Raw genomic sequence first — 23059 nt, forward strand, 5'->3', positions numbered from 1 at the left:
CAAAAAGGTCATCATCGAAGAAGTTTGGAGGAGAAGATGCCCGCTGACTCGATAAGACGGACCATGTCACCCTCCATAAGCTGACTACTTCCCAACAAGTTTTCAATGAGAGAACCACATTTCATCTTGCAGCACTTTTCCCACAAAAGCGAGCTAAACCCAAAGGGCCAAAGTGTGCAACAGAATTTTACAGGGAATCATTTTTGGAGGCATAAAAGGCCTATTCCGTAGGTTATTCAGTATTTAGAGAAAAAAAATGTACATTTTCTTATGAAAAGTTGAGTGTCATTTGTTTTGGTTTTATGGTTTTTACAGATCTGTACTTCTTCAAGTTCAGTAGAAACGAATAAGGTATCTTTCTTCCTATTTACTTTTCGTTGTTTTTTCCTCCCTTTACATGAATGTCAACAGAAGAAATATATGTACAGTCCAAGATCGAAGTGCAAACAACCGGTACAAGGAGAGGATGATGTTAAGTTCCCTGCATTTCCTTTTCAGGAAATTCAGTCATTCATTCATCCTCCTCGCTCTGGATCTCAAGGCCCTCTGCTGCTAGAAGTCGATCTATGACTTTCTTCTTCTCTTCCTCTGCTTTTCTGCGCATTATATCCCTTTTCTTCAAGACAAGCGTATGCCTTTTCAGAGTATTCGAGAAGTTATCCATTGATGCTTTCTTTTCCTTCGCTAAAATCCTCCTCTCCTCTTCTGGATCAATCTGAAAAGTGACACGTCTCTTGGTCTTAGCAAGTATACATGACGAGTTCCATTTTTCTGAGCATGTTAGCACCAGTTTACATGATAATTGAGATCACAAGCAGGTCGGTGTGTGCACCTTCGACTTCTTTAAAAGTAACATTATTATGTTTATTATCATAAACACTCGTGAACTTAGATAAAAAGATTTTTGAATAACATGAAGTTTTCAGGCAACCAAGAGGAAGTCACAGAACATGACTTGTAGGTTGTAGCACAGCCTCTGCCTTATTACCCCAAAGATACCAAAGTCACAGAACATGTTTTGTGAAACACAGACACATGGGAGCGACGCGATGGAAAAGGCCAAGCAATTCCACTAAGGTTATCATAGGATCAATGCAAGCCAGTAACTGGATTTACAGTGGGTCTGAGACTGATATCACACAGGCTGCAAACCATAGTGCAGGAAGCTGAAATATAGATCTCAATCTTACCTGAAGCCAACAGGTTTAACCCAAGAATTGGACTAGTCCCCTCCGCCCAATATTTTGGTATTTCTTTTCAAGACATAGGTAGTTTGCAACTTTGCATCCATAAGATTCACAGCCAAAAAGATATATGCCATGATAGATACCTCAAGTAGTAAAATTTTGAATATTCAATTAGGCCGTCGAACTGAAGGATAAGAATGCTCAAAGTCAACACTAGAGTGGCCAGGAGGACATCTCACCTTTGAACGTGAAAGACGACGAGCACGGAGATTCAGTTCACGTTGTTGCTGCTCTGCCCAAGCTGCAATTGCCATATCACCACGTTGATCAAATGCTTTCCTCTTCTTTATTAGCCACTCCATCCATGCTTGAGAAGCCTGGCAAGAACAAAATTTTAAAATTACATTGAACAGCAACAGGCTATGGTAATCTATGAGCAGATAATTTTGATTAGCCCAGCTGAGAAAAGTTTATTTACCTAGTTTCTTCTATTTTGTTTCATTTCTTATCCTTTGACAAAAGCAGCTTGTGACAAAGTTCAAAGGAACATAAGTAATACCAAATTCACATACAAGCAAGAGTAGTAGCTTAGGTACCATAAGACAAAGGAACGGCATCATGTGGTCACTCATATTGCAGTTGAAAAGCCAACAGGCAATGGTTGAATGGTTTAAGTGGAGATCTTAGTTATAAAGAAAATCTCAATTCCACTAGACCAAAAAACCCAAGGTACTAAACGTTTGGTGCTGCCTGTGGAACCCCTGAACCGATTAGCTAAGCAACTGGTTGGATCTTATATTTATCTTCCACTGCTACTACATCAGGCGTAACAGACCAAAAAAAAAAAAAACTAGAAAAATGACAGGAAAATTAGCATGTTAACTGTTGATCTAAGCACTGTCACAAATATCGCATCTTAATCGAAAAAGATGTGATCTTAATCACAAAAGACTCAATAAATAAGCCAAAAACAAGTCAGCGATACAAAACGGTAATAAGACATTCTTTTAAGAGAACTCCAGAATACCAAAAAAACGCAAAAAAAAAAAGAGTATTATACGCATTTTTTGCGTTTTTTTGTATTTTTTATTCATTTCTGACTTATTTTACTTTTACATAATTTTCAGAATTTTTTAAATGTTTTTCTTAAATTTGCCAAGATTTTCTCAAGATATACAACTTTGCCGTATTATATCCATGAAATTGCTTGCCGTATAATACCTGTAAAGGATATATATAATAATGGGACCTAAGCCAGACGAATTGTGTTACGATGCTCCAGCAGTTGGCATCATTGAGAAAAATCTTAACATCAAAAGTATCAGTGTTCCATCCCCTAAACTATCACAGCTGCAAATTTTGAATTTGCAGCAGGAAAATACTTCAGTGGAATAAGCAAAGTCTCAATTAATTGAATAAAAGGATTCTTCAATTTCTTCAATTCCCTTCTGGTAAGAGCTCTGGTCTAATTGTTAGTGCATGCAATGTAGATTCAAGTCCTTAACAAGCGCCCATAATTTAGCAACAGAACTTTTCAGACTTCAAGCTTACATTTAACTCCCAAGAACAGGCGAAGCTGGAAAAAATTTTAAGGGGGGGCACACATATTTTTTTACAAATTTCGAGAGGGGCCTCCTAATCAAGTGTTCTACAAATTTAACAAAGTAATAAGTTTTTTTTTTGTCTTTAAAAATGAATGTACTTCTACAATATTTGAAAAGCTAGGAGGGGCTAGGCCCCCCAGTCCCCATTTGGCTTTGCCCCTGCTCAAAAGTAATTACAAATTCTAACGGATCAGCAAATTTCAAATCCATATATGGAAAAGCAAATAAATGGCTTCAATATCTCTTTCACCTTCCTACTAGTTGAATTGGAATTCAGTGAAGTACTATAGGTAGGCCAAATCGCCAGACAAACTATCCTTCTCCAAAATTCAATCACACACTTGTGGGATTTCAGATTTCTTACGGTTATGCAAAATAACTTGCGTCTGCTTCATATTCTCAGCTCACTCTTTTGTTAACCATGAGGAAATTTCACACCCAATAACGCTTTTCAGATCAGATGACATCTTGCAGCTGAAGCAATTTCCAGGACGGTTGATGGATTTTATTAACTTTCTCTTGGTTGCAATTCACAAGAATTGACGTAAAACATCACATTCATTGATATGCGACCTTATTTACTTTCTCAGGGAAAAAAATCGCAAAAAAAGCGATAGTCCTAGGATGGATATTTAAAGTAAATTATATTATATCTTCTTTAAAATAAGCCCATCAATTTCATTGTGAACATTTTCTTATTATGCAGAAGTTGTTTAAGGTGATTTCAAAGATTGTGCAGAAGTTGTTTGCCACTACCTTATCAAAGGAAACCTACAAACATAAGCAAACTGTCAAAGACAGAAGGAACAGAAAATTTTACCTTCATGGGGTTCACCCTATGTTCATGATCATATGCTCGCCGTCTCTCCTCGTCAATAAGCAACTCATATGCTGCTTGAATTTTAATGAAGCGAGATTCAGCAGTTTCCCCTTCCTCTAATGTTCCTCTGCCATCATATACTGTGGAAAGGAAAAAGACACAAATCACAAAATATCTAGCAAGAATGAGGAACTTATTTTGAAACAACACCATGCCCACATGGTTGTCTATGACACTTAATTTTATGAACTCTATGTTCTGTTTTCATTAACAAAGCCGTGTATGTAAAAAGGGTACTCCAAAATTGGAGACACGAACACAAACATCATGTGGTTATGTATAAACATACAAAAAGAGAGAGAAAGAGAGAGAGAGAGAGAGAACCATCAGGGTGGTAGAATTTTGCTAATCGTCGATAAGCAAGCTTTATATTTTCCTCGTCCGCATCTCTTTCCAGCTCTGTACAACAGTTAGAAACAATGTATCCCCTCTGTTACTGTCAAAGCTAATATGCAAACAGTTAGAATGTCAATGTAATAAATTCAGCACGTGATGAACACAAAAACAGGCAGTAAAGCCTATGGAACGTAAAAAAAAAAACCTGTGGCTGTCTTAACTGTTTAAGGGTAAACTCATCCATCAAGAGGAAGTCCCAGGTATCATATGCATTTCCTGAATGATAATAAAAACATGGTTCACTATTACTGTCTCTTTTTTCCGTTAAGTTTTGTACCACCTATATATACAACACTTGGAATCTACATACTTTGAGGTTTGATCATTTCCAAATTTTGAGATAACTTCATCCAAAAAAGTTCAAGTCTTTCTGGTCGTCTGCTACAGAGATCACCTGAACGATTACTTGTTGCCGATTTGGATTTTACCAAGATTTCACGTGTACCTTTCGCGACATGAATTTTCTCGTTTAGAATAGGTCTCTAGTTCTCTATAATGGCCTCGACTGCTTCCCAGGGGGACTCACTTCCCTCGTCACGAGCTACCAGATTCCTAAGTTGCCTATAACAGCAAATACAAATCGCCGTTCAGAAGTGCCTCTTTTACCAACACCGGCCAACATAGCCAGGTTGCAGTTGGGAGTAGCCAAACAGATGGATAGAAACAATTAAGTGACCCGCATAATTATAATAACTTTCTTCATGCCTCAGATCAAACAAGAAGGGCACACCGTGAAGGATCCCCGACATGATACTCATTTTCCTGCCTTAGGAGCATAGCATAGAGTTATTGAAGATGATAAGGATCATAATTATCTATCCTGCTTCTCATTTTCAAATATGAGTACATAAATGCGATGGAAAAGATTACTTGCTTCCTCACCCATATTTTGGCTTTTTTCTTTTTTCGAATACGAAAAGGTTGCAAATACGCATCCGTACAACACTTCTTTCAGGATTTTGAAATTTCCCACTTCGGGTTAACAAAAACATAATCCAGAAACCGACGTGATTGGCTCCGATTGAACAGTATAGTCTGAATTGCATCAAGATTCTTCAATTGGAAACAGGAAAAAAGGATTTTGATTGCCAAACGAAGTTAAGAAGCAGGAGTCCTTTAGCCGGGGAAGAGAACTAGAGAGGAAAGAGAGCCCAGAATCTCACCGAGTGTTTCATAGGGGGATTTCTCTGAATCCCACTTGGAGGCTTTAGCGAAGGTCCTCCGAGATCCTGCACGACACAACAACTCCACCCTCCGTGCATGGTGCGAGAAGAAGGCGACATGAGATGCAGTCGAGGCTGAAGAGGTGCTGGTGGCCGTGGTCGAGTTTGGGACTCGAGAGAAGGAGGACGGGTAGGAGCGCAGCAGCAGAAGCCGAGTCGATTCCCCTCTGCAGAACAAATACGAAGATACCATGTGGGGTCGAGAAACCGCCCTCATGCCGTTCATATTTTCCGCAGAGCGAGAGGGAGAGGGAGAAGGAGAGGGAGAACTCTAGTTCTCCTCCTCCATTCAGGATGATGCCAACAATCGTGGAAGGTTTCGTGCAAGGAGAGGAGAGGGAAAACGCTCCAAGCGAAGCCATGAAAAATTTGCGCCTAATATCTGAAAATGTGGTTTTTTTTTATAATTCGGGAAATGGGTCCGCGTCTCACCCTCGTGTTTGAGTTAGTAAAGATCACATTGGAGGCCTTTTTGTTGCCACCTGGTGAAACGTCAACGCTTCTCTTCATACTTGGTTTGGAAAGGCAGGGAAAAAAGGGGTTTTTGGACTCTCACGCCGACGGTAGAGTTCTTCTTTAATTAATTCAAAGAACAATTGCAGAAAATAGAAGGCGTCCCACGAAAAAGGATCGACGCACTCGATCACTAATTTGGATCCAAAATTTGAGTTGCTTTTGCGCTCACGCCCGATCACCCCAACCAATTTGCATCAGTAATTCATTTTGAATATTTTCGAGTAAGTCCCAGCATTGCCACTCTGTTGCTAAGATCTCGTTAATTTTATATCAGCCTGGATTAAACCCTTATTATTTCTGAAGACAATCGAGGGATTTTTCTTCTTCGAAATGGCATGGAATCTTGGTCCTTTTAACGGCCAGACCACTTTAACACCCTCCACAACTCACTCTTACAATCTGCTGAATGGCAAATCTGAATCAGGCGATTCAACTTGCGTCCCCTAAAACATAAAACAATTATTTTTTTTCCAAGTAAAATTATTTCAAGGGAAAAAAAATGAAACGAGTCAATTGCATATGTAGAGGCCGTTATTCATTTTTATCTGTAGAAATTGATACAAATCCCTCAATGACACAACAACAGCGAAGAATGGATTTAGGTGCCGCGGGATAGTCATGGAGAGCCTGGAGGAAGCATACCTAGTTAAAAATGAAATAAAAACAGTTACCATCAGTAAAAAAATGAAATACGAAAAAGTCATTTATTTACTCGTGCTCAACAAAATCTACTTCCATGGAGAATTCCACTGCACGGCTGGCCTTCGTCTTAAACCGCTTTACATTCTTATGGAAACAATGTAAAACTACTTTCAGATTTGGCAAATCTAGAATTTCTGTGATGTAGATGACCAATAGCACCTACTTTCACCCGATGGTTAGCGAAGGGACACTGGCCTGTAAGCAAACAATGTTAAAAATAGGCGATTCCATATCATGAACAAAGACAAAAAAGAACTAACAAGACATCAATTCGTTACAGAAATTACTCGGCACAAAATAATTGCCTAAGCGAGGTGGCAGGTTATAACCAATATCTAAACAGAGGAACATTTAGAATGGAAAACACAGCATTCCTATTGCAAGACTGCAGAACAATTTTTCATGGATTGAAAAGCTATCTACGCCCTGTTCCAGTTCGTGGCTTTCCTTTAACTTCAGCTTCCTGAAAATAAACCAACATAAAAAGGAAAACGGTGAGAAGAGCACGTCTGTCATGGAAGTTAATTGAGGGCTAAAAGTTGCATGGTTATGAACTTTGATTTTCGTAACAAAGTCATAATATGCCATTAACTAACTATCCCCATGGCCATAGACATGCAAGTGTGATGGGTATATGCAAGTGTGATGGCAGAAAGACAACATCCTACCATAGTGATTAAAGGACAACCACATAATCAATATTAGAATGATAACCATCAGTCAGGATGATTAGCAGCTGCAGTAGGAAAAGATATTTGAACTGGCATGTTTCATGCACTTCGCATGAGACCAGCCAGCAGACCATGATTAAATACACGAAAGTTCAGGCATGTTTTTCTTGCTCTGTGGTTCCTCAACACGTAGAAAATGCAGGCCACTGAAAGGAAATGTGTGGCCTGTGATTCTCTAATTTTCGTTGTCAAAAGAAGCAAAACCATCATGCCAGTTTTTAACAATGTAGGATATGCTTCCCAATCAACTTAAATTCCTGTACTTGAGCACACAGTCTCCTCCAGAAATGAAATATTAGGTAACAAAAAAGGCTAGAGAAAACAGACTCATGCAAGTAGACCCATGAAAATGCACCCAACTTTTGGCATTAAATTCCACAATGTGTTGGCATTTTCCAAGTCGGATATGATGAAATAAGAAGAAAATTATCAGTCTAACAAGGAAAAGCATTGTCATCAGGACCAAAGGAAGCATAACACCTTTGGCATATGGAGTAAAATGTGTAATATATTTCTCAATCAACTTGAATGCTTGTTACTTGAACAAGTGATATCCTACATGATAACAAAAAAATTAACAGAATACAAAAAGATCAAAATGCTGTTCGAAGCAAATCTGTGTCTGAGCACATGCCTTTTGGCATCTCAACTTCCGCAATGTGTGGCAGAAAAAGTAACCGCATAGCACGCCCCAGTTTGGATATGATGAAATAAGAAGAAAATAATGGCTAAAACACGAAAAACATTGTCACAAGGACTAGAACAAGAATACCACCTGTGGCATATGGAGTAGAATATATGTCTTCGCTGTTGCAGGATTGTAATTTTCTGCCCCTTTACTCCAGTCATAACAAACCTGCATATTCATGAACTAGTCATTTGTCTATTGCTTGAACAACCAAGATGGTGTGGCAACTTCAGCGAAACAAAAAGGATACAAGAATGAAACAAATACGAGAAACAATATTGAATACCATAAATTGGATTAAATAGACTCTGTATTGCTCAAATAACAAGTTTCAAATGTATCCCACTATTTTTGTCCTTCACTAACTTTCTCTTCCCTTCACATATTGTGCACAAACTTCAGAAAGGCAAATCATATGCACAGGATCAAGCACCAAAAGGCAAACATTTATACTAAACTAGGAAGGACAGTCTCCAGAACATCTTCATGAGAAACTTCTTAACATATTTGTGCTGTTCTATAAACATAAAAGAAACCTCATTACCTTTAGAAGCATCTCAAAAAAACCAAAACCTTCACAAACCAGCAAAACTAAATCCGATAAGTATGACTAATGGCACTCATTAAGCAGAACTGAACTAACAGTTGAGTAACCATCAGGCACAGAGGACATAGCTTGAAACCATGTTTCTTCAGCTTTCAGCTAGTAATATCATGTGTATAAAATATCATGTCTCACATACAAGGTGGAACTAAATCTCATGAGAAAACGGAAGTTCACACCATGAACTTGAACGGCACTGAGGAATCCATGTAATGAATCTACCATGGATAAAGCTTTGACCAGCTCATTCTTTATATTGTACTAATTTTAAACATTAGAATTGAACTAAGGAAATATAAGCTGACAACAAACCCTTAAAGGCCATGTAATACAGAATTTAGCAACTGTTGCTATGGTTAAGGGTTCCCTTGGCTCATCCTCCCTTATCGTGCATATCTTACACTACCATTTTTTGAAGTTTCAATTTTCATGTTCCTCTACCATAACATCTTACAAACAATGTGATATAGGGATCTCGTCTCTCAGACTATCTTACTTCAAGGTATTTCACGTAATTCTTCTAGAGATTCAAGCAAAGTCATCAAATAACTAATAAGATAGCCATAAGATTTAAACTACTACAAATGTAGCATAAATCAGCAGTAAGCAAGCACTCAAAGAAGTGAAAAACAAGATCTCGTACTTCCAGGATATAGTCTGAGAGAGGCTTCCACGAATTAAAAAATAAAATTGACTAATTTAAGTGATATCATATTATTCCAATGACAAGATGACCTAAAGAAAATTTTGGTGCCTTTCAGAAGAGCTTGACAAAGTCCAGGATATCAAAAATCAAACCTCGAAAAACAGGTACAGTGTATCCAAATGTTTGAGTACTATAGACAAAGATATTTATAGGTACAGCAAAATTCAAGCTACTCAACATAAAAAGATATGTAATAGGTAAGCCAGAAAGTCCACTAACCGCATATGCAAATATGGATCCATCACTATTGAAAGTGCTGCATGGTATAGGCTGGTTGCACCTTGCCATAGCCTGGAAAATATATCTAAAATAAGCACACAGAACATCTCTTTTATCTCATGTACATGCTTCCAAAAATTGCATGGATTCTCATAACAAGGTGATAACAATCCCTTTCAAGCGCCAACACAATATTAATGCTTCATATGGTTGGAATGAACAAGCTCCAAGGTCCAGAAGCAATGCAATGCTGTTAATGTCACTTACAAGAACTTCTGGACATAATATCCGGAAATCGGGCTGAGAACCAACCTGACACTCCAGTATCCAGCTGGATCCAGATCAGGCTGGGCATTCAGAAAATCAGGTTGAACAAGGTTAGGCATGACCTGGCACCACTAGCAAATGGACCCCAGATTGGGCGAATCTGACAAAAACCAGGCAGCCCGTGAATGGCCCAAGTTAGGCCATGCTCTAAGAGGATCCACTACTTTGTTGTTTAAGAATTTGGTACTTGATAGTTATACAAGGATGAAATAATTGATGCCTTAGGACATTGACTTTTTTCTCAAAAAAAACATGAAAAAACACACCTTACAGAAATCCATTTAACAAAAACATACTCATGTTTAAAGTTTTCTCATTTAACCACTTGGTGAAGAAAATGACTAGCAAATACCAGCATTTTGACAGTACATGAAGGACGCTGTTACATTGTAAGAAAAGTTAACATTCTACCATAAGGAATCAAATGACAAAGTCTTTTGCCCAACACAAGGAAGAACATCTTCCTCAACAGCTTTTGCTAGAACAGTAAATTCTTTTCTAAGGAATTGAATGATGTGTCCTTTGCTCCATATTATGAAAAACAACTCCTTCCTAACAGTGAAGTCTTGCCAGCATCTCAGCCTATCTGCCGTTATTGTCACCCTCTCTGCAGCTAATGGCCTTCCATATAAGGATCCTTCCTCCACCTTTTTGTTTCCAGTAGTCCTTGATGTAGCTTAGGAATTTGTAACATTATCACACAGACTAGCATTGCCAACATCTAGAGGCAAGAGGTTGGTAACCTCCCTAAAGCTTGATCTCTCAAGCATGTGATCTGATGAGCACACTATGGTGCAGTTTCCTGAATTCCAGGTGATTGTCATTTCTACTGGCTAAACCATGCCAAAAATACAAGATAATAATAATGGTGACCACAAGCAGGTGGTTGAAAATAAAATTTGGAAAATAGGCAGTCACACAAAGTTCTAGTACTTGAATCTCGAGTATCTTTGTCATAGCCATTTCGTTTCCATGCCTGTTTAGGCTTAGGTTTTTTTCGTCTTTTATATATAACGGTGCATGCATGAGTGTGTCAGTGTGCACATGTACGTCTGTTTTTGTACAGCCGTGTGTAGGTTTATATGCAGGACGGTTTATGAGGACATGAGAAACAAAAGTAAACAATAGTTTCACGGTGTCATAAGCAGATGATGACATGCCTGTAAAGCTAAAATCACTAATATGTCCAATTATCAAATACTCTGGTTCAGCTCAGAATTCAAATACTTATCAAATGTGTTTCACATTGTTAAAGAGAAAAAAATATAATTTCAAGAAGAGAATCAGCAAATCCAAGCAAATAAATTAATAGAAACTACACCTTCAGCCTTTGTTTGCTGTCCTTATCCCAGAAATTGAACGCACCATCAGATCCAGCAGTTGCAAATGTATGGTGTATCTGGATAAGAAACACAAAATCTTAGTTACTATTCTTGTGCTCCTGAGTGCCAGGAGCAGACTGACCATTCCCCATCATCCATTATTTTTTGCAAATAGGGAGAAAGCATGACCACTTCATATTTCTTTATTCAATAGTTTACATCACAAGCTCTCTCTCTTCCCCCCCCCCCCCCCCCACCCCTATTGACAAGACAAAAGGAGTTCACAGAATATATTTAATTTCCTTCTCTAAGGCACTTGAATGTTAAGTTTTTAAACTGCTGCCCATCATCCAAATCGTGAACACCTCTCTCTCTTGTACACACACACACAATCACATTCAGAAGACCAGAAATATGAAATCTTACAGGATGAAAATTTAAAGAGTTCACAGAGTATATTTCATTTCCTTCTCTATGGCACTTGAAGGTGAAGTTTTTGGACTGCTGCCCATCATCCAAATGGTGAACGCCAACTCTTCCTTCAATTGAACCAACCTATCAAAACATTTTAACTCATAAAAATTCATATGTTGGTATTCATACATAGATATCATCATCAAATGAATTAACAGCAAACCAATACATGTACTAAAAACCTGCAAAATCAAAGCAATTAATATAAAATGAGATGAAGAGATGACACAAACCATATCACTTTTTTTCCCCATTAAATTACCTAAGTCGCATATGAGTGGGTACACAAGGTACAACACGACAGTTTCAAGTTCAACTTTCAAGAAACTTAGGCATAGGTCCTAGCCTCCTAGGACTAAGGGGTATGGCTGTGTATACATATATTATATGCATATATATTTGTAAACTTATATATAGAAACATGAATATATATGTATAGTTATATACATCGATTATATGTATATAACTTCAATTTTTGGAGATCCAGAAGGACTATTTTTTTAAATTTTGATTTTTCACTAGAATTGTTGGATGACATTTCAGTCTAACCCAAATCTGATCCAAGATGTATCAACCTGTCCAAGCACCTGCATCTTGTACCTGTTATATACCAACATGGGTGCTTGGACCTAAGTGGCATACAAATATGACTTTGGGTACCATATACGCACACCTACAGTCTGACTTTTTCCAAGTCACAGTCATTTTATCCAACAATTCTCAAACAAAAAATACTAGGTTCTAGATGGGTAGGAGTGTAGGTTTGATTCCAAGTATCAAAGGGAAACAGAATTGCTCTTTGGCTCTTCCCAACGAGGAAACCTGTTCCTTAAGTCTCTTTTTTTTTTTGGTGGCCGAACCCATCCATTACAGAGGTCCTCCACAGGCAGTTTTTCTGCTGTGCAGCAAGTCATTTTTTGGTTCATTTTGAAAGAATAGACAAGCCAGGTGGCTGCGGAAAAGATATTCTTTGCTTTCCATCACTTGTGTCAAAAAAATATTGAGCATTGGTTCCTTTTTTCAAATTCCTGAGATTTCCCCAAGATAAACAACCTGGTCGAAAAGTATGTGAGAAAAACCTCAATGTTAAAAACTGGAAACTATATTTGTGATTATATATATCCATGTGTGTGTGTGGGGTGGGTGTGGGTGTGTGTGAACACTATTAATTCAATCAAAATATACGCAAACGATTTCTAATCAAAGTCCCTACCAAAAATCCTTGCTTGTCAGGGAATGCAGCCACACATCTAGTTTGGTACTTGAGAGGTGATGTAATTCTCTTAAATTCGGCCTGCATAAAATACATAGAAATACAGTTGTCAGGAAAGTACAAGCAGAAACCATATAAACAGCAAGATGCATGAAGACATAGAATATGTACACAAGCAAAAGATCAAAATTTGCAACTACCAACTTTCGTGGGTGAAGAACTGCATAATGAAGGCAATTTTGACAGAAAGTAATTTAAAAAATTGGTTTCTATTGGAAAGATTTATCTAATTTCTAAGTAGCATGGACACTGGTACAAGTTTAGACATTGAACACTCCACATGAGTCCAAGATTAAAAAGCTAAATGCTCTCTCTCTCTCTCTCTCTCTCTCTCTCTCTCTATATATATATATATATATATATATATATATATATATATATATAAGATTTAACCAAAACGAGTAAAGCAACGGCAATGCCTCAACTCTCAACCACCATCTTTTCCTCTAAATTGATAAAAAAGGGAACACCTCTTTTTCCATCCAAAAAATTAAGGAGACACACAACAACTAAAAAGTGTTCAATGCACGTAGCATCAAAAATTAACACTTCAAGCTTGTAGAAGTATCCGTGCAACATAGTCCAAATTTTACATAGAAAAGCATACATAATCCAGAAAAATAGAAAGATATCTTCGCTAGTAAAGATGAACAGGAAATTATGATTAAATGAACCAGGCTGAGAAATTTAATATATGACAACTAAGCACGTTTTTTTTCTTCTTCTTATTTTTACCAAATAAGTAAATGCAAGAAATACATTACAGATGAGATAATAGAAGCACGTACATATCTGGAGATAACAGAATATAACCATGTTGGCTCCAGAAGCTAAACCAACAAATAAAGAACTAAAATTTCCATTACACTGATACTACCAAAAATTTCCAGACCAAGGTGAATTACACAAATCTACAAGAAAGAGAATATAGAACCTCAGCCTAAACAACTGAGTCCAGAGAAGGTGGCATTGGAATCTGGACGTATAGAAAAAAATACTTGATATATTCATTGGAGAAAACAGAAAACATATTTTTCACAGGTTGACACTGTATGAAAATAAGGTAAGCAAAAAATAGCTATCATACATGTAGCTGAAAAGCAAATTTTCAACTCTGTGGCTTATCAATCAGATCTGTGATTTGTATGACTTACAGGAAATAACTAGACATGAATAAACCATGATCATATCTGTAGTTCAAACTTCAATGTTACAGAGAAATAGAAGATGAGCATAATATTTTAGCAAATATGTGCATGTGTGTTTTTGTGTGTATATATAAAAGTTATATATATAACTCAGAGACATATGAAATATGACATGAACTCTTATAATATACACACACACACACACACACATATACATAAAAGGAAAATAAATGCTGCCGGATGCCAGATGGCTAGAACCTAAAAATTTGTCTCTAAAAGGACCATAAAACGTTGCTAAAGCTACCATAAACCGTCGCTGCACCAAAACCATGGGCCCATGGCTAATGCCAATGTAGTGATTATTTTCAAAGACAAATTTTTAGATGTTAGTCATCCAGCAACATCCAACAGGGTTAAATTGATCTATATATATATATATATATATATATATATATATATATATATATATATATATATATATCTAAAGAGAGAGAGAGAGGGAAGAAAATCTAATCTATGAAAGAGGAGGTCTTGGACTCCTAGCAACCACAAGAAATGAAAAAAGGAACAACCAGGTAAGTTGCCAGTCATGTGGCTTTTTAAGCATGTAATTTATCCAGTAACAGCAGAACTGAAGTTTCATCTCACACAGCAACTAAGAATCTCAGCAAAAAAGACACCAACAGCAACTAGTTGCATGAAATTATTTCATTATTCTACCACCATTATATGACAAGTTTCTACTAGGATATGATCACCTGCGGATTTTGCAAATTGAAAACAACTAGATTTCGATCTGCAGTGCCAACAACCATGAGAGGATGACGAACTGTAATAGCATAGCAGCGATCTGGAAGCTGTTGAGTGTGCACTGGAGTCGACTGTCTAGTATCCCAGTATCTGAAAAAAATAAAAGCACAAACTGTGAAAAATGAATAGCATGTGTTCAAGGAAATCAAACTGAAAAAGCATACAACAGATTTAGATTCAAACATGTTTGACAATTGACACAAACTGTTAAATATGACAGCGAACTTGAGTCAATATCTATTTCAATACAAGACACTGAAGTTACATAAGAAAAACTCCAAACCAACATAAGGATGAGCTGCCAGAACTGCCTACCTCAAGCAATTGGTGCCCTTGATCATCGGCACAAATTCAAGTAAGCCATTAGCACTTAGGCTATATGCATCTAGATGCATGGCAACAGCAATGCACCAGCTTGCCTTGTGATTAAAGAATAAGCTTATATTACTCATGCCTGCATGCTAATGAACCTTGAGTCCTTGACATGCAAGTACCAACATGATGGAAGTTTTTAAATCAGAAAATATATTAACCAAAAGGAACTACATTTAGTTTCTGATATCCTCATGAATCCAAGCCAGCCAAATTCACTCGACCTTGAGCAAGAGGGAGGGCAAAGTGGTCAAAATATCCTGGGCCATTGTGTTTCAAAACAGTACAAGGTTCTACTCAGTACAAAGAAATATTATCCTGCACAAAAAGAAAAGCTAAGGTGTTCACAGAATAAGCAACACAGCAGAAAAGTGATTCGCTACAGATGCTACTATAAAAGGTTAAAAACTATTACTTCCAAATGACAGGAAAGAGAAACAGGCAGTTATCAAACATCACTTCCTCTTACATGCAGCAAAAAGTCTAGATGTAAACAAGTATACATCTGCCAAATGCATTCAACTGCCTCATTTCCCCTCTTCACCAACTCTTCAATCAAGAAGGAAATAAGAAAAGAAAAAAAAAAAGTCATACTTTTGGTTTATTGACAGTAAGACAGTTCAACCTATGGCTCAGCCTAATACCCAATAATTCAAGAGATAAATTTTAACCTCATCTCAACATCTGATAAGTTTGATTTAAGTTTGATTTGCAAGAACCCTTTAGACGGACAACCACATTTGAAGAGCATGTAATGACTCGGAATACCCAAATACATTTACATTTCTTTTCTTGTCTTTTTTTTTTCTTTCTACTTTTTACAACACCATGTTACATCAAAGGCTGCAAAAACAATTAAATTTGTTCTAGATGAAAAAGAGAAGAAATAGTTGCAATGCCTGAGAGTTTTGTCCCAGCTTCCAGTAACAAGAACATTCATTTCCGGGATCCATGCTATCTCTTTAATAGGCGCATCATGCATTGCAACTGTTGTTGCCTGCCCTCCAGCCATGAGAGGCCACATCTTAGCTTGTTTATCACATCCTGCTGAAAAAACAGTAGTCCCATCGTCTTTCCAAGCCGAACAAAGTACCTGTTAAAAAGATAGCCAATTAAGGCAATGAAAAAGTCAGATTAACATTAATGGACATCCAAACAATTAATCTCTCAGTGAAAATTACCGGCTGGTCATGCGAGATTGATGCTTTTGGTACACTTCCTCCACTTGTGTTTACCTCCCAGCATCTTACCTGGTAAGTTTGGCCAAACCAAAGTTTGAATGAGTTGTACGGTGATATATGAAAGTGAAAAAACGCAAATGGTTTTAGCAATCATCAAAGGGAGAAAGCACAAAAGCACCTGGTTATCCCAAGAGGTAGCAACAAGGTAATTGCCTTTAGGGCTGAAGCTAAGGCTGGAAACACCATCTGTTGGTGGCTGTACTACCTGAAATAGGAAGGTGATACAAATTAAGAAAGAGAAAGGCATATATTAACTGATTTTCCAATATAATTTTACCAGAAATAACAGGAAATCCCAGAACAAACATTCAGCAACATCCAAGGACATGCCCTCTGAAAACACAAATTTTTTGCCAAATTTGACTGACATAAAAATGGAAATCACCAATATATTTATTTACAAGATGATCAAACTTTTTATGGAATCAGCCTCCACAGAGGAATATACACATTTGAAGGAACATGCATGTGTTCAAATGTGCATATCTCCTCCATAGCACAATCAATAGTTAATTCATTTTCAATTACTAGCCACTTTTGGGGACATTGCTACCGAATGTTGGGAAAGAAACACGAGCTGACCAGTCAGGTGGCAAGTATATACTGTGCAGAAATGGGATCATATGCATGTGAAACAAATGTACAAACTACAAACTATTACATAGATCAGTATCAATATGGAAATTACTTTGTTACTTGTTCATATATATATATATATATATATATATATATATATATATATATATATATATATATATATATATATATATATATATATATATATAATCTCTCCCTCTCTGATAAACAGGAACACATATTTCTCTCTTCTCCTCCCTTTGAAGCCCATATGACATGTCCCCACCCTCATTCAATTGAGATAAAGAGAAATAAGGGAGGAATGGAAAAGAAGGAAGGGACTGGAAAATTCAATTCCAAATGGAGACTGGATAAACCCAGTATGCACACAGTGACATGCACATTGAACACTCACACCTAGCCAACAACTGATGTAGAACCTAAAGTTATTCTTCTTGCTACAATGTCAACTTTTAAGTTCTAATGGCATAACCTAAAGAATATTTTAAAAATGTAAACTACTTCCGAATAACTAACAATCTATGCAAAATCACTAACATAACCATGCACAGCACAAAATGAAACAATAGTATTTCACGTGCAGCTGGAATATCAGGACTTTCCACTGCCCAGACAACTACATTGCTACTTCCAGTCTACTAGCTTCTTTCTCTCAATAATTATCTGAAACCAAGAGGAGATTGTCCACCTGCACAAGTTACATGCCATGAATTGTGGAAGACGTGCTCAGTTTTGTTTGATCCAACTAAACCTATTAGACTGACCAAATGAATTGCTTCTCAGACTCCAGTTCCTTCTAGATTCATTCAGGTGACTGCATAGTTCTAAAAGCATAGTCACCAATGCCGTTCCAGGCAATTTCTCGACAAATATTTTCTCCGAAGCTTTTTCCCAATATGTGGTTTTCCTTGGAAAAGAAATACTAAACTTGAAAAGTATAAAGAAAAAGAAAAGAGACAATTGGCTTTAAAGTATTTTTCTTGCAAAAAGTATAAAAATCAAGTAGAAAGAAACAAAAAATCACATGCTTAAGTATATGAGAAAAGGGACTTTCTTGAAAGTTGCAGGAAAAATAGGAAATATCTTTGGATAATACAGAGATAATGTTGCAACAGTTTCATTTTGTGAGATGTACGTCGACATCACAATATTTTGCCAAATTTGTCGGCTGGCTTCAAAACAGGCAAAAAAAAAACAGCAGAGACATTTGTGACTGTGCTTGAAAGCATAAATTTTGTCAAGCAAATAGTTTAGGAATAAAAGTAACGCTTTTTCTCTACTTGTTTGACCACAAGTTGCATGACTTGAAATTAAGCTTTGTTCAGGTTATTCAAATTTCCGTTATTCTAGATGACGCTTCAATGTCCCCTAGTTACCCAACCAAAAGACAAGGAACACCTTTCTTCTTCTCCTAAGGACTTAGAAGAAAAAGGCCATAGATTGTATTCACATATACCATTATCAAAAGTGAATAATGCTTACATAAACTGCTAAATAACTCAACTTTTCAGAAATTTGTAATGATCACCTATAGGTAACCTAGTCATATTGTTTCTCTAAATGCATCCTTTTCAGATTAGACTCCTCATCAATGTCTACAGACGGTAGACCATAGCCCATCATCCATTAGATAAACTAACACCGATATGCTGTTGAAAAAAAAACAGAAGGAAGCTATATTTTTCAGCACTATTTCAGCCCTGTTCACGATAAGCACCACCTGCAAACTTAAACTTAACAAAACTTGTTTATACCAGGTATAGGCATATGGAATAACCATATCCAATATAGCATATGCATACCTTGTTCAAGCAACTTCAAAGAAGTAAAGTCACCATTAACGAATATATTAAACAATTTTGTGAAAAATCATCATCTAAGATAGGACATCACAAAAAATCAATAATCAAGTACAACTTCTACCTCAAATGACTTGTTGGGATTGCCAGGGTTTGTACCCGCACTTAAACCAGCAGACATCACCTTTATCTCCAACTCTAGGTATCAATCGGAAAATCTAAAACAAAGAGACAATGAAGCTTATAAAAGATAGAACGTAAAGGTAAGAACAATAAAATATGTAGAAGCTTTGCAGCAAAAAATAATAAATAACCACGCGCAGATCAATGTTTCTGAAATATCAGAACCCTCACCTATTCTATGTGTATTTGTGCAATACACCCACAAATGGTGAGTAAATGGAATTTGCGAAGGGTGTTAAATTGGAAGCCCTGGATCAAGTCCTAGCCCTGCCATTTTGCAGTGATAACAAAAATTGCTGCTTTTCAAAAGCGCTTCACACACCAGTGGACAAAAGGGAAAAGGAAACTACGTGAACGCGAGTATAACTTTGAGAAAAGCAGCTCCTTTTCTCCATGAAAAGATCGAACGAAATTTCCATCCAACCACCAAAACCAACGTATCCAACACTGCGCTTGGATCTCGTCTTCTTCATAATGTCATTAGAAGCACAGAATCAACCAAGAAACCCCCAATGTCCTGCATTCAAATACTCCCTCCATCCAAGCAGAGAAACGACACAAATTGTGGACAGCAACAGGGGAGCCGGGAGGAACAACATTCAAAACGAATCTGGTGACCTACGGGTGGCGAGTCTGGTGACCGTCGCTGACCTGTTCCTTGCTGAACTTGGTCATCCGGACTCCGGAGAGCCACCGGCTGCTTGGTCGCCTGGAGAGATCTCTGATGGAGAGGGGCGTCAACCAGGAAAAGGCTGAGTGAAAATAAGGCAAGGGTTTTTCCTAGCTGAAATGGATAGTTCGAAGGAGGGGCAGGAGGCTTGTGATTTAACTTAATAACGTGAAATTAACATCACTGGTAGAACGTACATGAACAAAAGAGAGAGAGAGAGAGAGAGAGAGAGAGAGAGAGAGAGAGGGAGAGAGGGAGAGCTTAGGGCACAGTCCGTACCTGTGGAAGCCGATCTCAAGTCACCGCTCAATGGATTTGGGTGCAGCCAGACAGTAGCGTTTGAGCCTTTGAGGGAGAAAATGTACAGAGAGGGAGAGGGAGAGGGAGAGGGAGAGGGAGAGGGACGGGGACCGAATGCGAGGGAACGCCGGGGCATGCGACTTTGAAAAGCAGCAAGGCTCTGAAAGAGGGAGGAGCGTAGATTTCAAGCCATATTTTAAAGTCGGTAATATGAGAAACTTCGTGAATCCAGATGAAAAGGTTAGCAATAAATAAAAATACACCTACTATTTTCGTAAGAAGTTTTACGCCGTTAGTTCGTACATTCTCGACTCTATCCAATGGTCTGAGCACATGATTAGCTGTATCTAATTTAATTTCTTATTAAATTTAAAATAATGATGTTTTGTGCTCAAAAGTTCTTCAAATAAATTGTTACAAAATGGTAAATTTTTACTAATTTAACAATTGGCTTTCACTGTCCAACAATTTAACGTTTCAATCTTTTTTTTCTTTTTGCAATTTATTTGTTGAAATGTTTTGAATGACCAGGAACATGACCAGAAACTGCCCCCACTTACACGTAAGTAATCCCTACGCAAAGAGTTGATGCCTTGAAGATTTGAAATAGGAATTGATTACCCACCATGCCACTTACGCGTAAGTAGTAATTCACGCAAAGAATTGATGCCTTAGAGATTTGAAATAAGAACCAACTACCGACCAAACCAAACCCCGCTCAAACCATTATGCCATCGCCCTCTCTGAAATTGATTGAAATGTTAATGTCACGATATTCGTATGGTTGACGAATACCATAATCATCAAATGCCTAATCTGCCGAGAGAGGTGACCTACCAGTGTTTAATTTCTTTGCATGATTCATGAATTTTTTTTTATAGTCGTCTATAAATTGACATATACAATAGCATGGACTGGAAAGATGTGGGAATATAAAGACAAAATTTACCACAACCGCTGAAATTGATTTGTTATAGGAAATGTCATTTTTCTATTGTTACATCTCCCAAGTAATGATGGGTTTATGCATCCTTGTACGGATACGTCACAAAGATGCTTAACACTGTACATAATACCTCATTGTTTCTCTCCCTACCTGTCATATCTCATGTCAATATATTGGCCAGTTTTAAAAGGAAGAAGGAAACAGGCCTGATTGTGATCGGTTAATAGATATTGTTGCTTGTTAACGTCAACCTCCAATTCAATAACTTAATACGGTATCAACGTGCGGCTCTTTTACGAAAAAATCAGCATATGAATCATTTTACTATGTATATTAAGACATTTTAGAGATTGGCAAGTTAAATCCATAAACTCGTTGGAACCAAACTCGTGCTATAGATTATCGTTATATAAGAATTTCCCTTGGCTGGCGACTTCTGCTTGAGTTAGCAAAATTAATGCACTCGTGCTAAATGCAGAAGGCAAGAGTATGACATAGAAGACATTCATAATGCGACCTCATTGGGAAAAAAAAATGCTTCACATATATGGATTAACAGAGAATGCTACATTCAATTTCATTGTGTTCTTGATTATGAAACGTTCCTGATGTGAATATATGTAACGTAACTTTGCACCAAAACCATTGGACTGCGACAGAGGGGGAGAGAGAGAGTCTTCCCGCCAAAGATTGAATGGTATTACTCAGACATGATTACACGATTAAGATTGGACAGCCATGCAAGGAGTGATCAAAGAAGAACGAGTAAATGTAAAGTAGGAAGCGCAAGAAATGAAAGAAATGGTGACCAAGAAAGAACACAGAGTTAAAGAGCGAACTCAGTGATCCCGGGCTCCCTCATTTTGCATCAGAGAACATCATCCTCCAGAAAATCGGAGGGCGAGGGGCTCGAACCGGGAAAGGGATCCCCTCGTGGCACCTCCTCTTGCGGAGCGGCGGCGGGTGCCTGGAAGGCTGCTTCGCCTAATGCGCCGGATGGGAAGGGATGGAGGAGGTGAGGGAACGGAAGGAAGACACCATGCACCACGACGTGGAGGTTGACGAGCACGTCCGGCGACCGGATGGGCACGTAATTAATCCGGACGCCGTCGCCGGTGCTCGTGACGACTAGCCTCTCCCCTCTGGCCAGCGTCGGCAAGACCGTGCCCAGCGGCATGGCCATGAGGTCGGCGTGGGTGAGGAAGCGGTTCGGCACGATGTGGAATCGGACGTTGTGGACGTAGGCGTGGCCGCCGGAGAAGATGGCGCCGTCGTCGAGGGCGAAGACCGTCATGTTCTGGAGGCGCACGAGATCGGGGTACCTGATCCGCATGGCGAGCGCCAGAATGCTGTAGCCGTTCTCTCTGAGGCTCAGCATCGCGTGGCGGAGCATCAGACTCACGACGGACGTAGTCGACGGTTGGGCGTAGGGTCCGAGTGGAAATGGCATATCGGCGGTTGGGGTGGGAAGGTCGCCTTCGTTAGACCGGGAGGCGTCGTCTGCAGTGGCGGTGGTGTTCGGAACGGTTTCCGTGAGCGGCGAGTAGCAGGAGGAGGGCGGGAGTGGGGCAATTGGGGCTTGAATCCCATGCACAACGAGGGTACCATCGTTGTACATGTCGGGTTCCACGATGGGGACGGAGTTCACAAGAATGGCGGCCATGGTGGTGGCGTTGTCCTGGTGAGTGAAGGCGAGGCACCGGCCGGGGCTTATGGTGCCGAGGACGCTGTGCGGCTTCAGCTTGTAGAGGAACTGAAAGGTGAAGCTGCCAGGGACGGTGTGCTCGTTGATGAGGAAGGTGGAGGCGTCGATAGAGTCGTTCACAGGAACGAAAACCGTGACGGGGAGGTTCCAGGCGGAGAATAGAGAGGAGTCGGAGAAGGAAGGGATGGCAGACGCCAGCTGCGTGTAGCCAAGCGAAGTCAGGGCGGAGGAGAGGTGGTGGCCGATGGACGGGAGCGGAGGCATGGAGCCGGTGTTAACATCACGGAGTTGGAAGCAGAAGGACGGTGTGAAGAGCAAGGCAAGAAGGAAAGAGAAGAGAAAGGATGCCATGGTGGGAATCAGGGGATGGAAGTTGCGCATCAGAAGCAGCGCTAAACAATGTTTTTATTGCAGAGAGGGAGAGAGAGAGAGGTGG

At 38.7% G+C, this 23059-nt stretch overlaps 3 protein-coding genes across 5 annotated transcripts; all 3 read right to left on the minus strand.

Annotated features, from left to right (window-relative positions):
- Window positions 1-359: 359 nt before the first annotated feature.
- On the minus strand, window positions 360-5702 carry LOC116262027 (uncharacterized). Of its 3 annotated transcripts, none has more exons than XM_031641027.2 (6): window positions 5231-5369; window positions 4229-4283; window positions 3996-4070; window positions 3612-3751; window positions 1427-1564; window positions 360-715 (listed from the first exon to the last, which is right to left on the minus strand). In XM_031641027.2, the coding sequence occupies exons 2-6, from the start codon at window positions 4245-4247 to the stop codon at window positions 512-514; spliced, it is 576 nt and encodes a 191-aa protein (XP_031496887.1). In that variant the 5' UTR covers window positions 4248-4283; window positions 5231-5369; the 3' UTR covers window positions 360-511. The 3 variants fall into 3 exon arrangements, with proteins under 3 accessions (XP_031496887.1, XP_049935898.1, XP_031496886.1); XM_050079941.1 differs by lacking the exon at window positions 5231-5369 and adding an exon at window positions 4378-5182; XM_031641026.2 differs by lacking the exon at window positions 4229-4283 and having other exon boundaries at window positions 361-715; window positions 5231-5702.
- Window positions 5703-6719: 1017 nt separating this feature from the next.
- On the minus strand, window positions 6720-20162 carry LOC116263372 (protein RAE1). Its single transcript, XM_031643084.2, has 12 exons — window positions 19952-20162; window positions 18944-19037; window positions 16542-16628; window positions 16364-16432; window positions 16082-16275; window positions 14759-14900; window positions 12793-12873; window positions 11532-11660; window positions 11105-11182; window positions 9457-9528; window positions 8015-8095; window positions 6720-6971 (listed from the first exon to the last, which is right to left on the minus strand). The coding sequence occupies exons 2-12, from the start codon at window positions 18998-19000 to the stop codon at window positions 6924-6926; spliced, it is 1038 nt and encodes a 345-aa protein (XP_031498944.1). The 5' UTR covers window positions 19001-19037; window positions 19952-20162; the 3' UTR covers window positions 6720-6923.
- Window positions 20163-21786: 1624 nt separating this feature from the next.
- On the minus strand, window positions 21787-22974 carry LOC116262653 (fasciclin-like arabinogalactan protein 21). The gene is made up of 2 exons (XM_031642138.1): window positions 22467-22974; window positions 21787-22394 (listed from the first exon to the last, which is right to left on the minus strand). Exons 1-2 carry the CDS (start codon window positions 22972-22974, stop codon window positions 21787-21789), a joined length of 1116 nt encoding a protein of 371 aa, XP_031497998.1.
- Between the last annotated feature and the right edge of the window lie 85 nt (window positions 22975-23059).

The sequence above is a fragment of the Nymphaea colorata genome, chromosome 10, assembly GCF_008831285.2.
Source record: "Nymphaea colorata isolate Beijing-Zhang1983 chromosome 10, ASM883128v2, whole genome shotgun sequence".
NCBI classification, from domain to species: domain Eukaryota; kingdom Viridiplantae; phylum Streptophyta; class Magnoliopsida; order Nymphaeales; family Nymphaeaceae; genus Nymphaea; species Nymphaea colorata.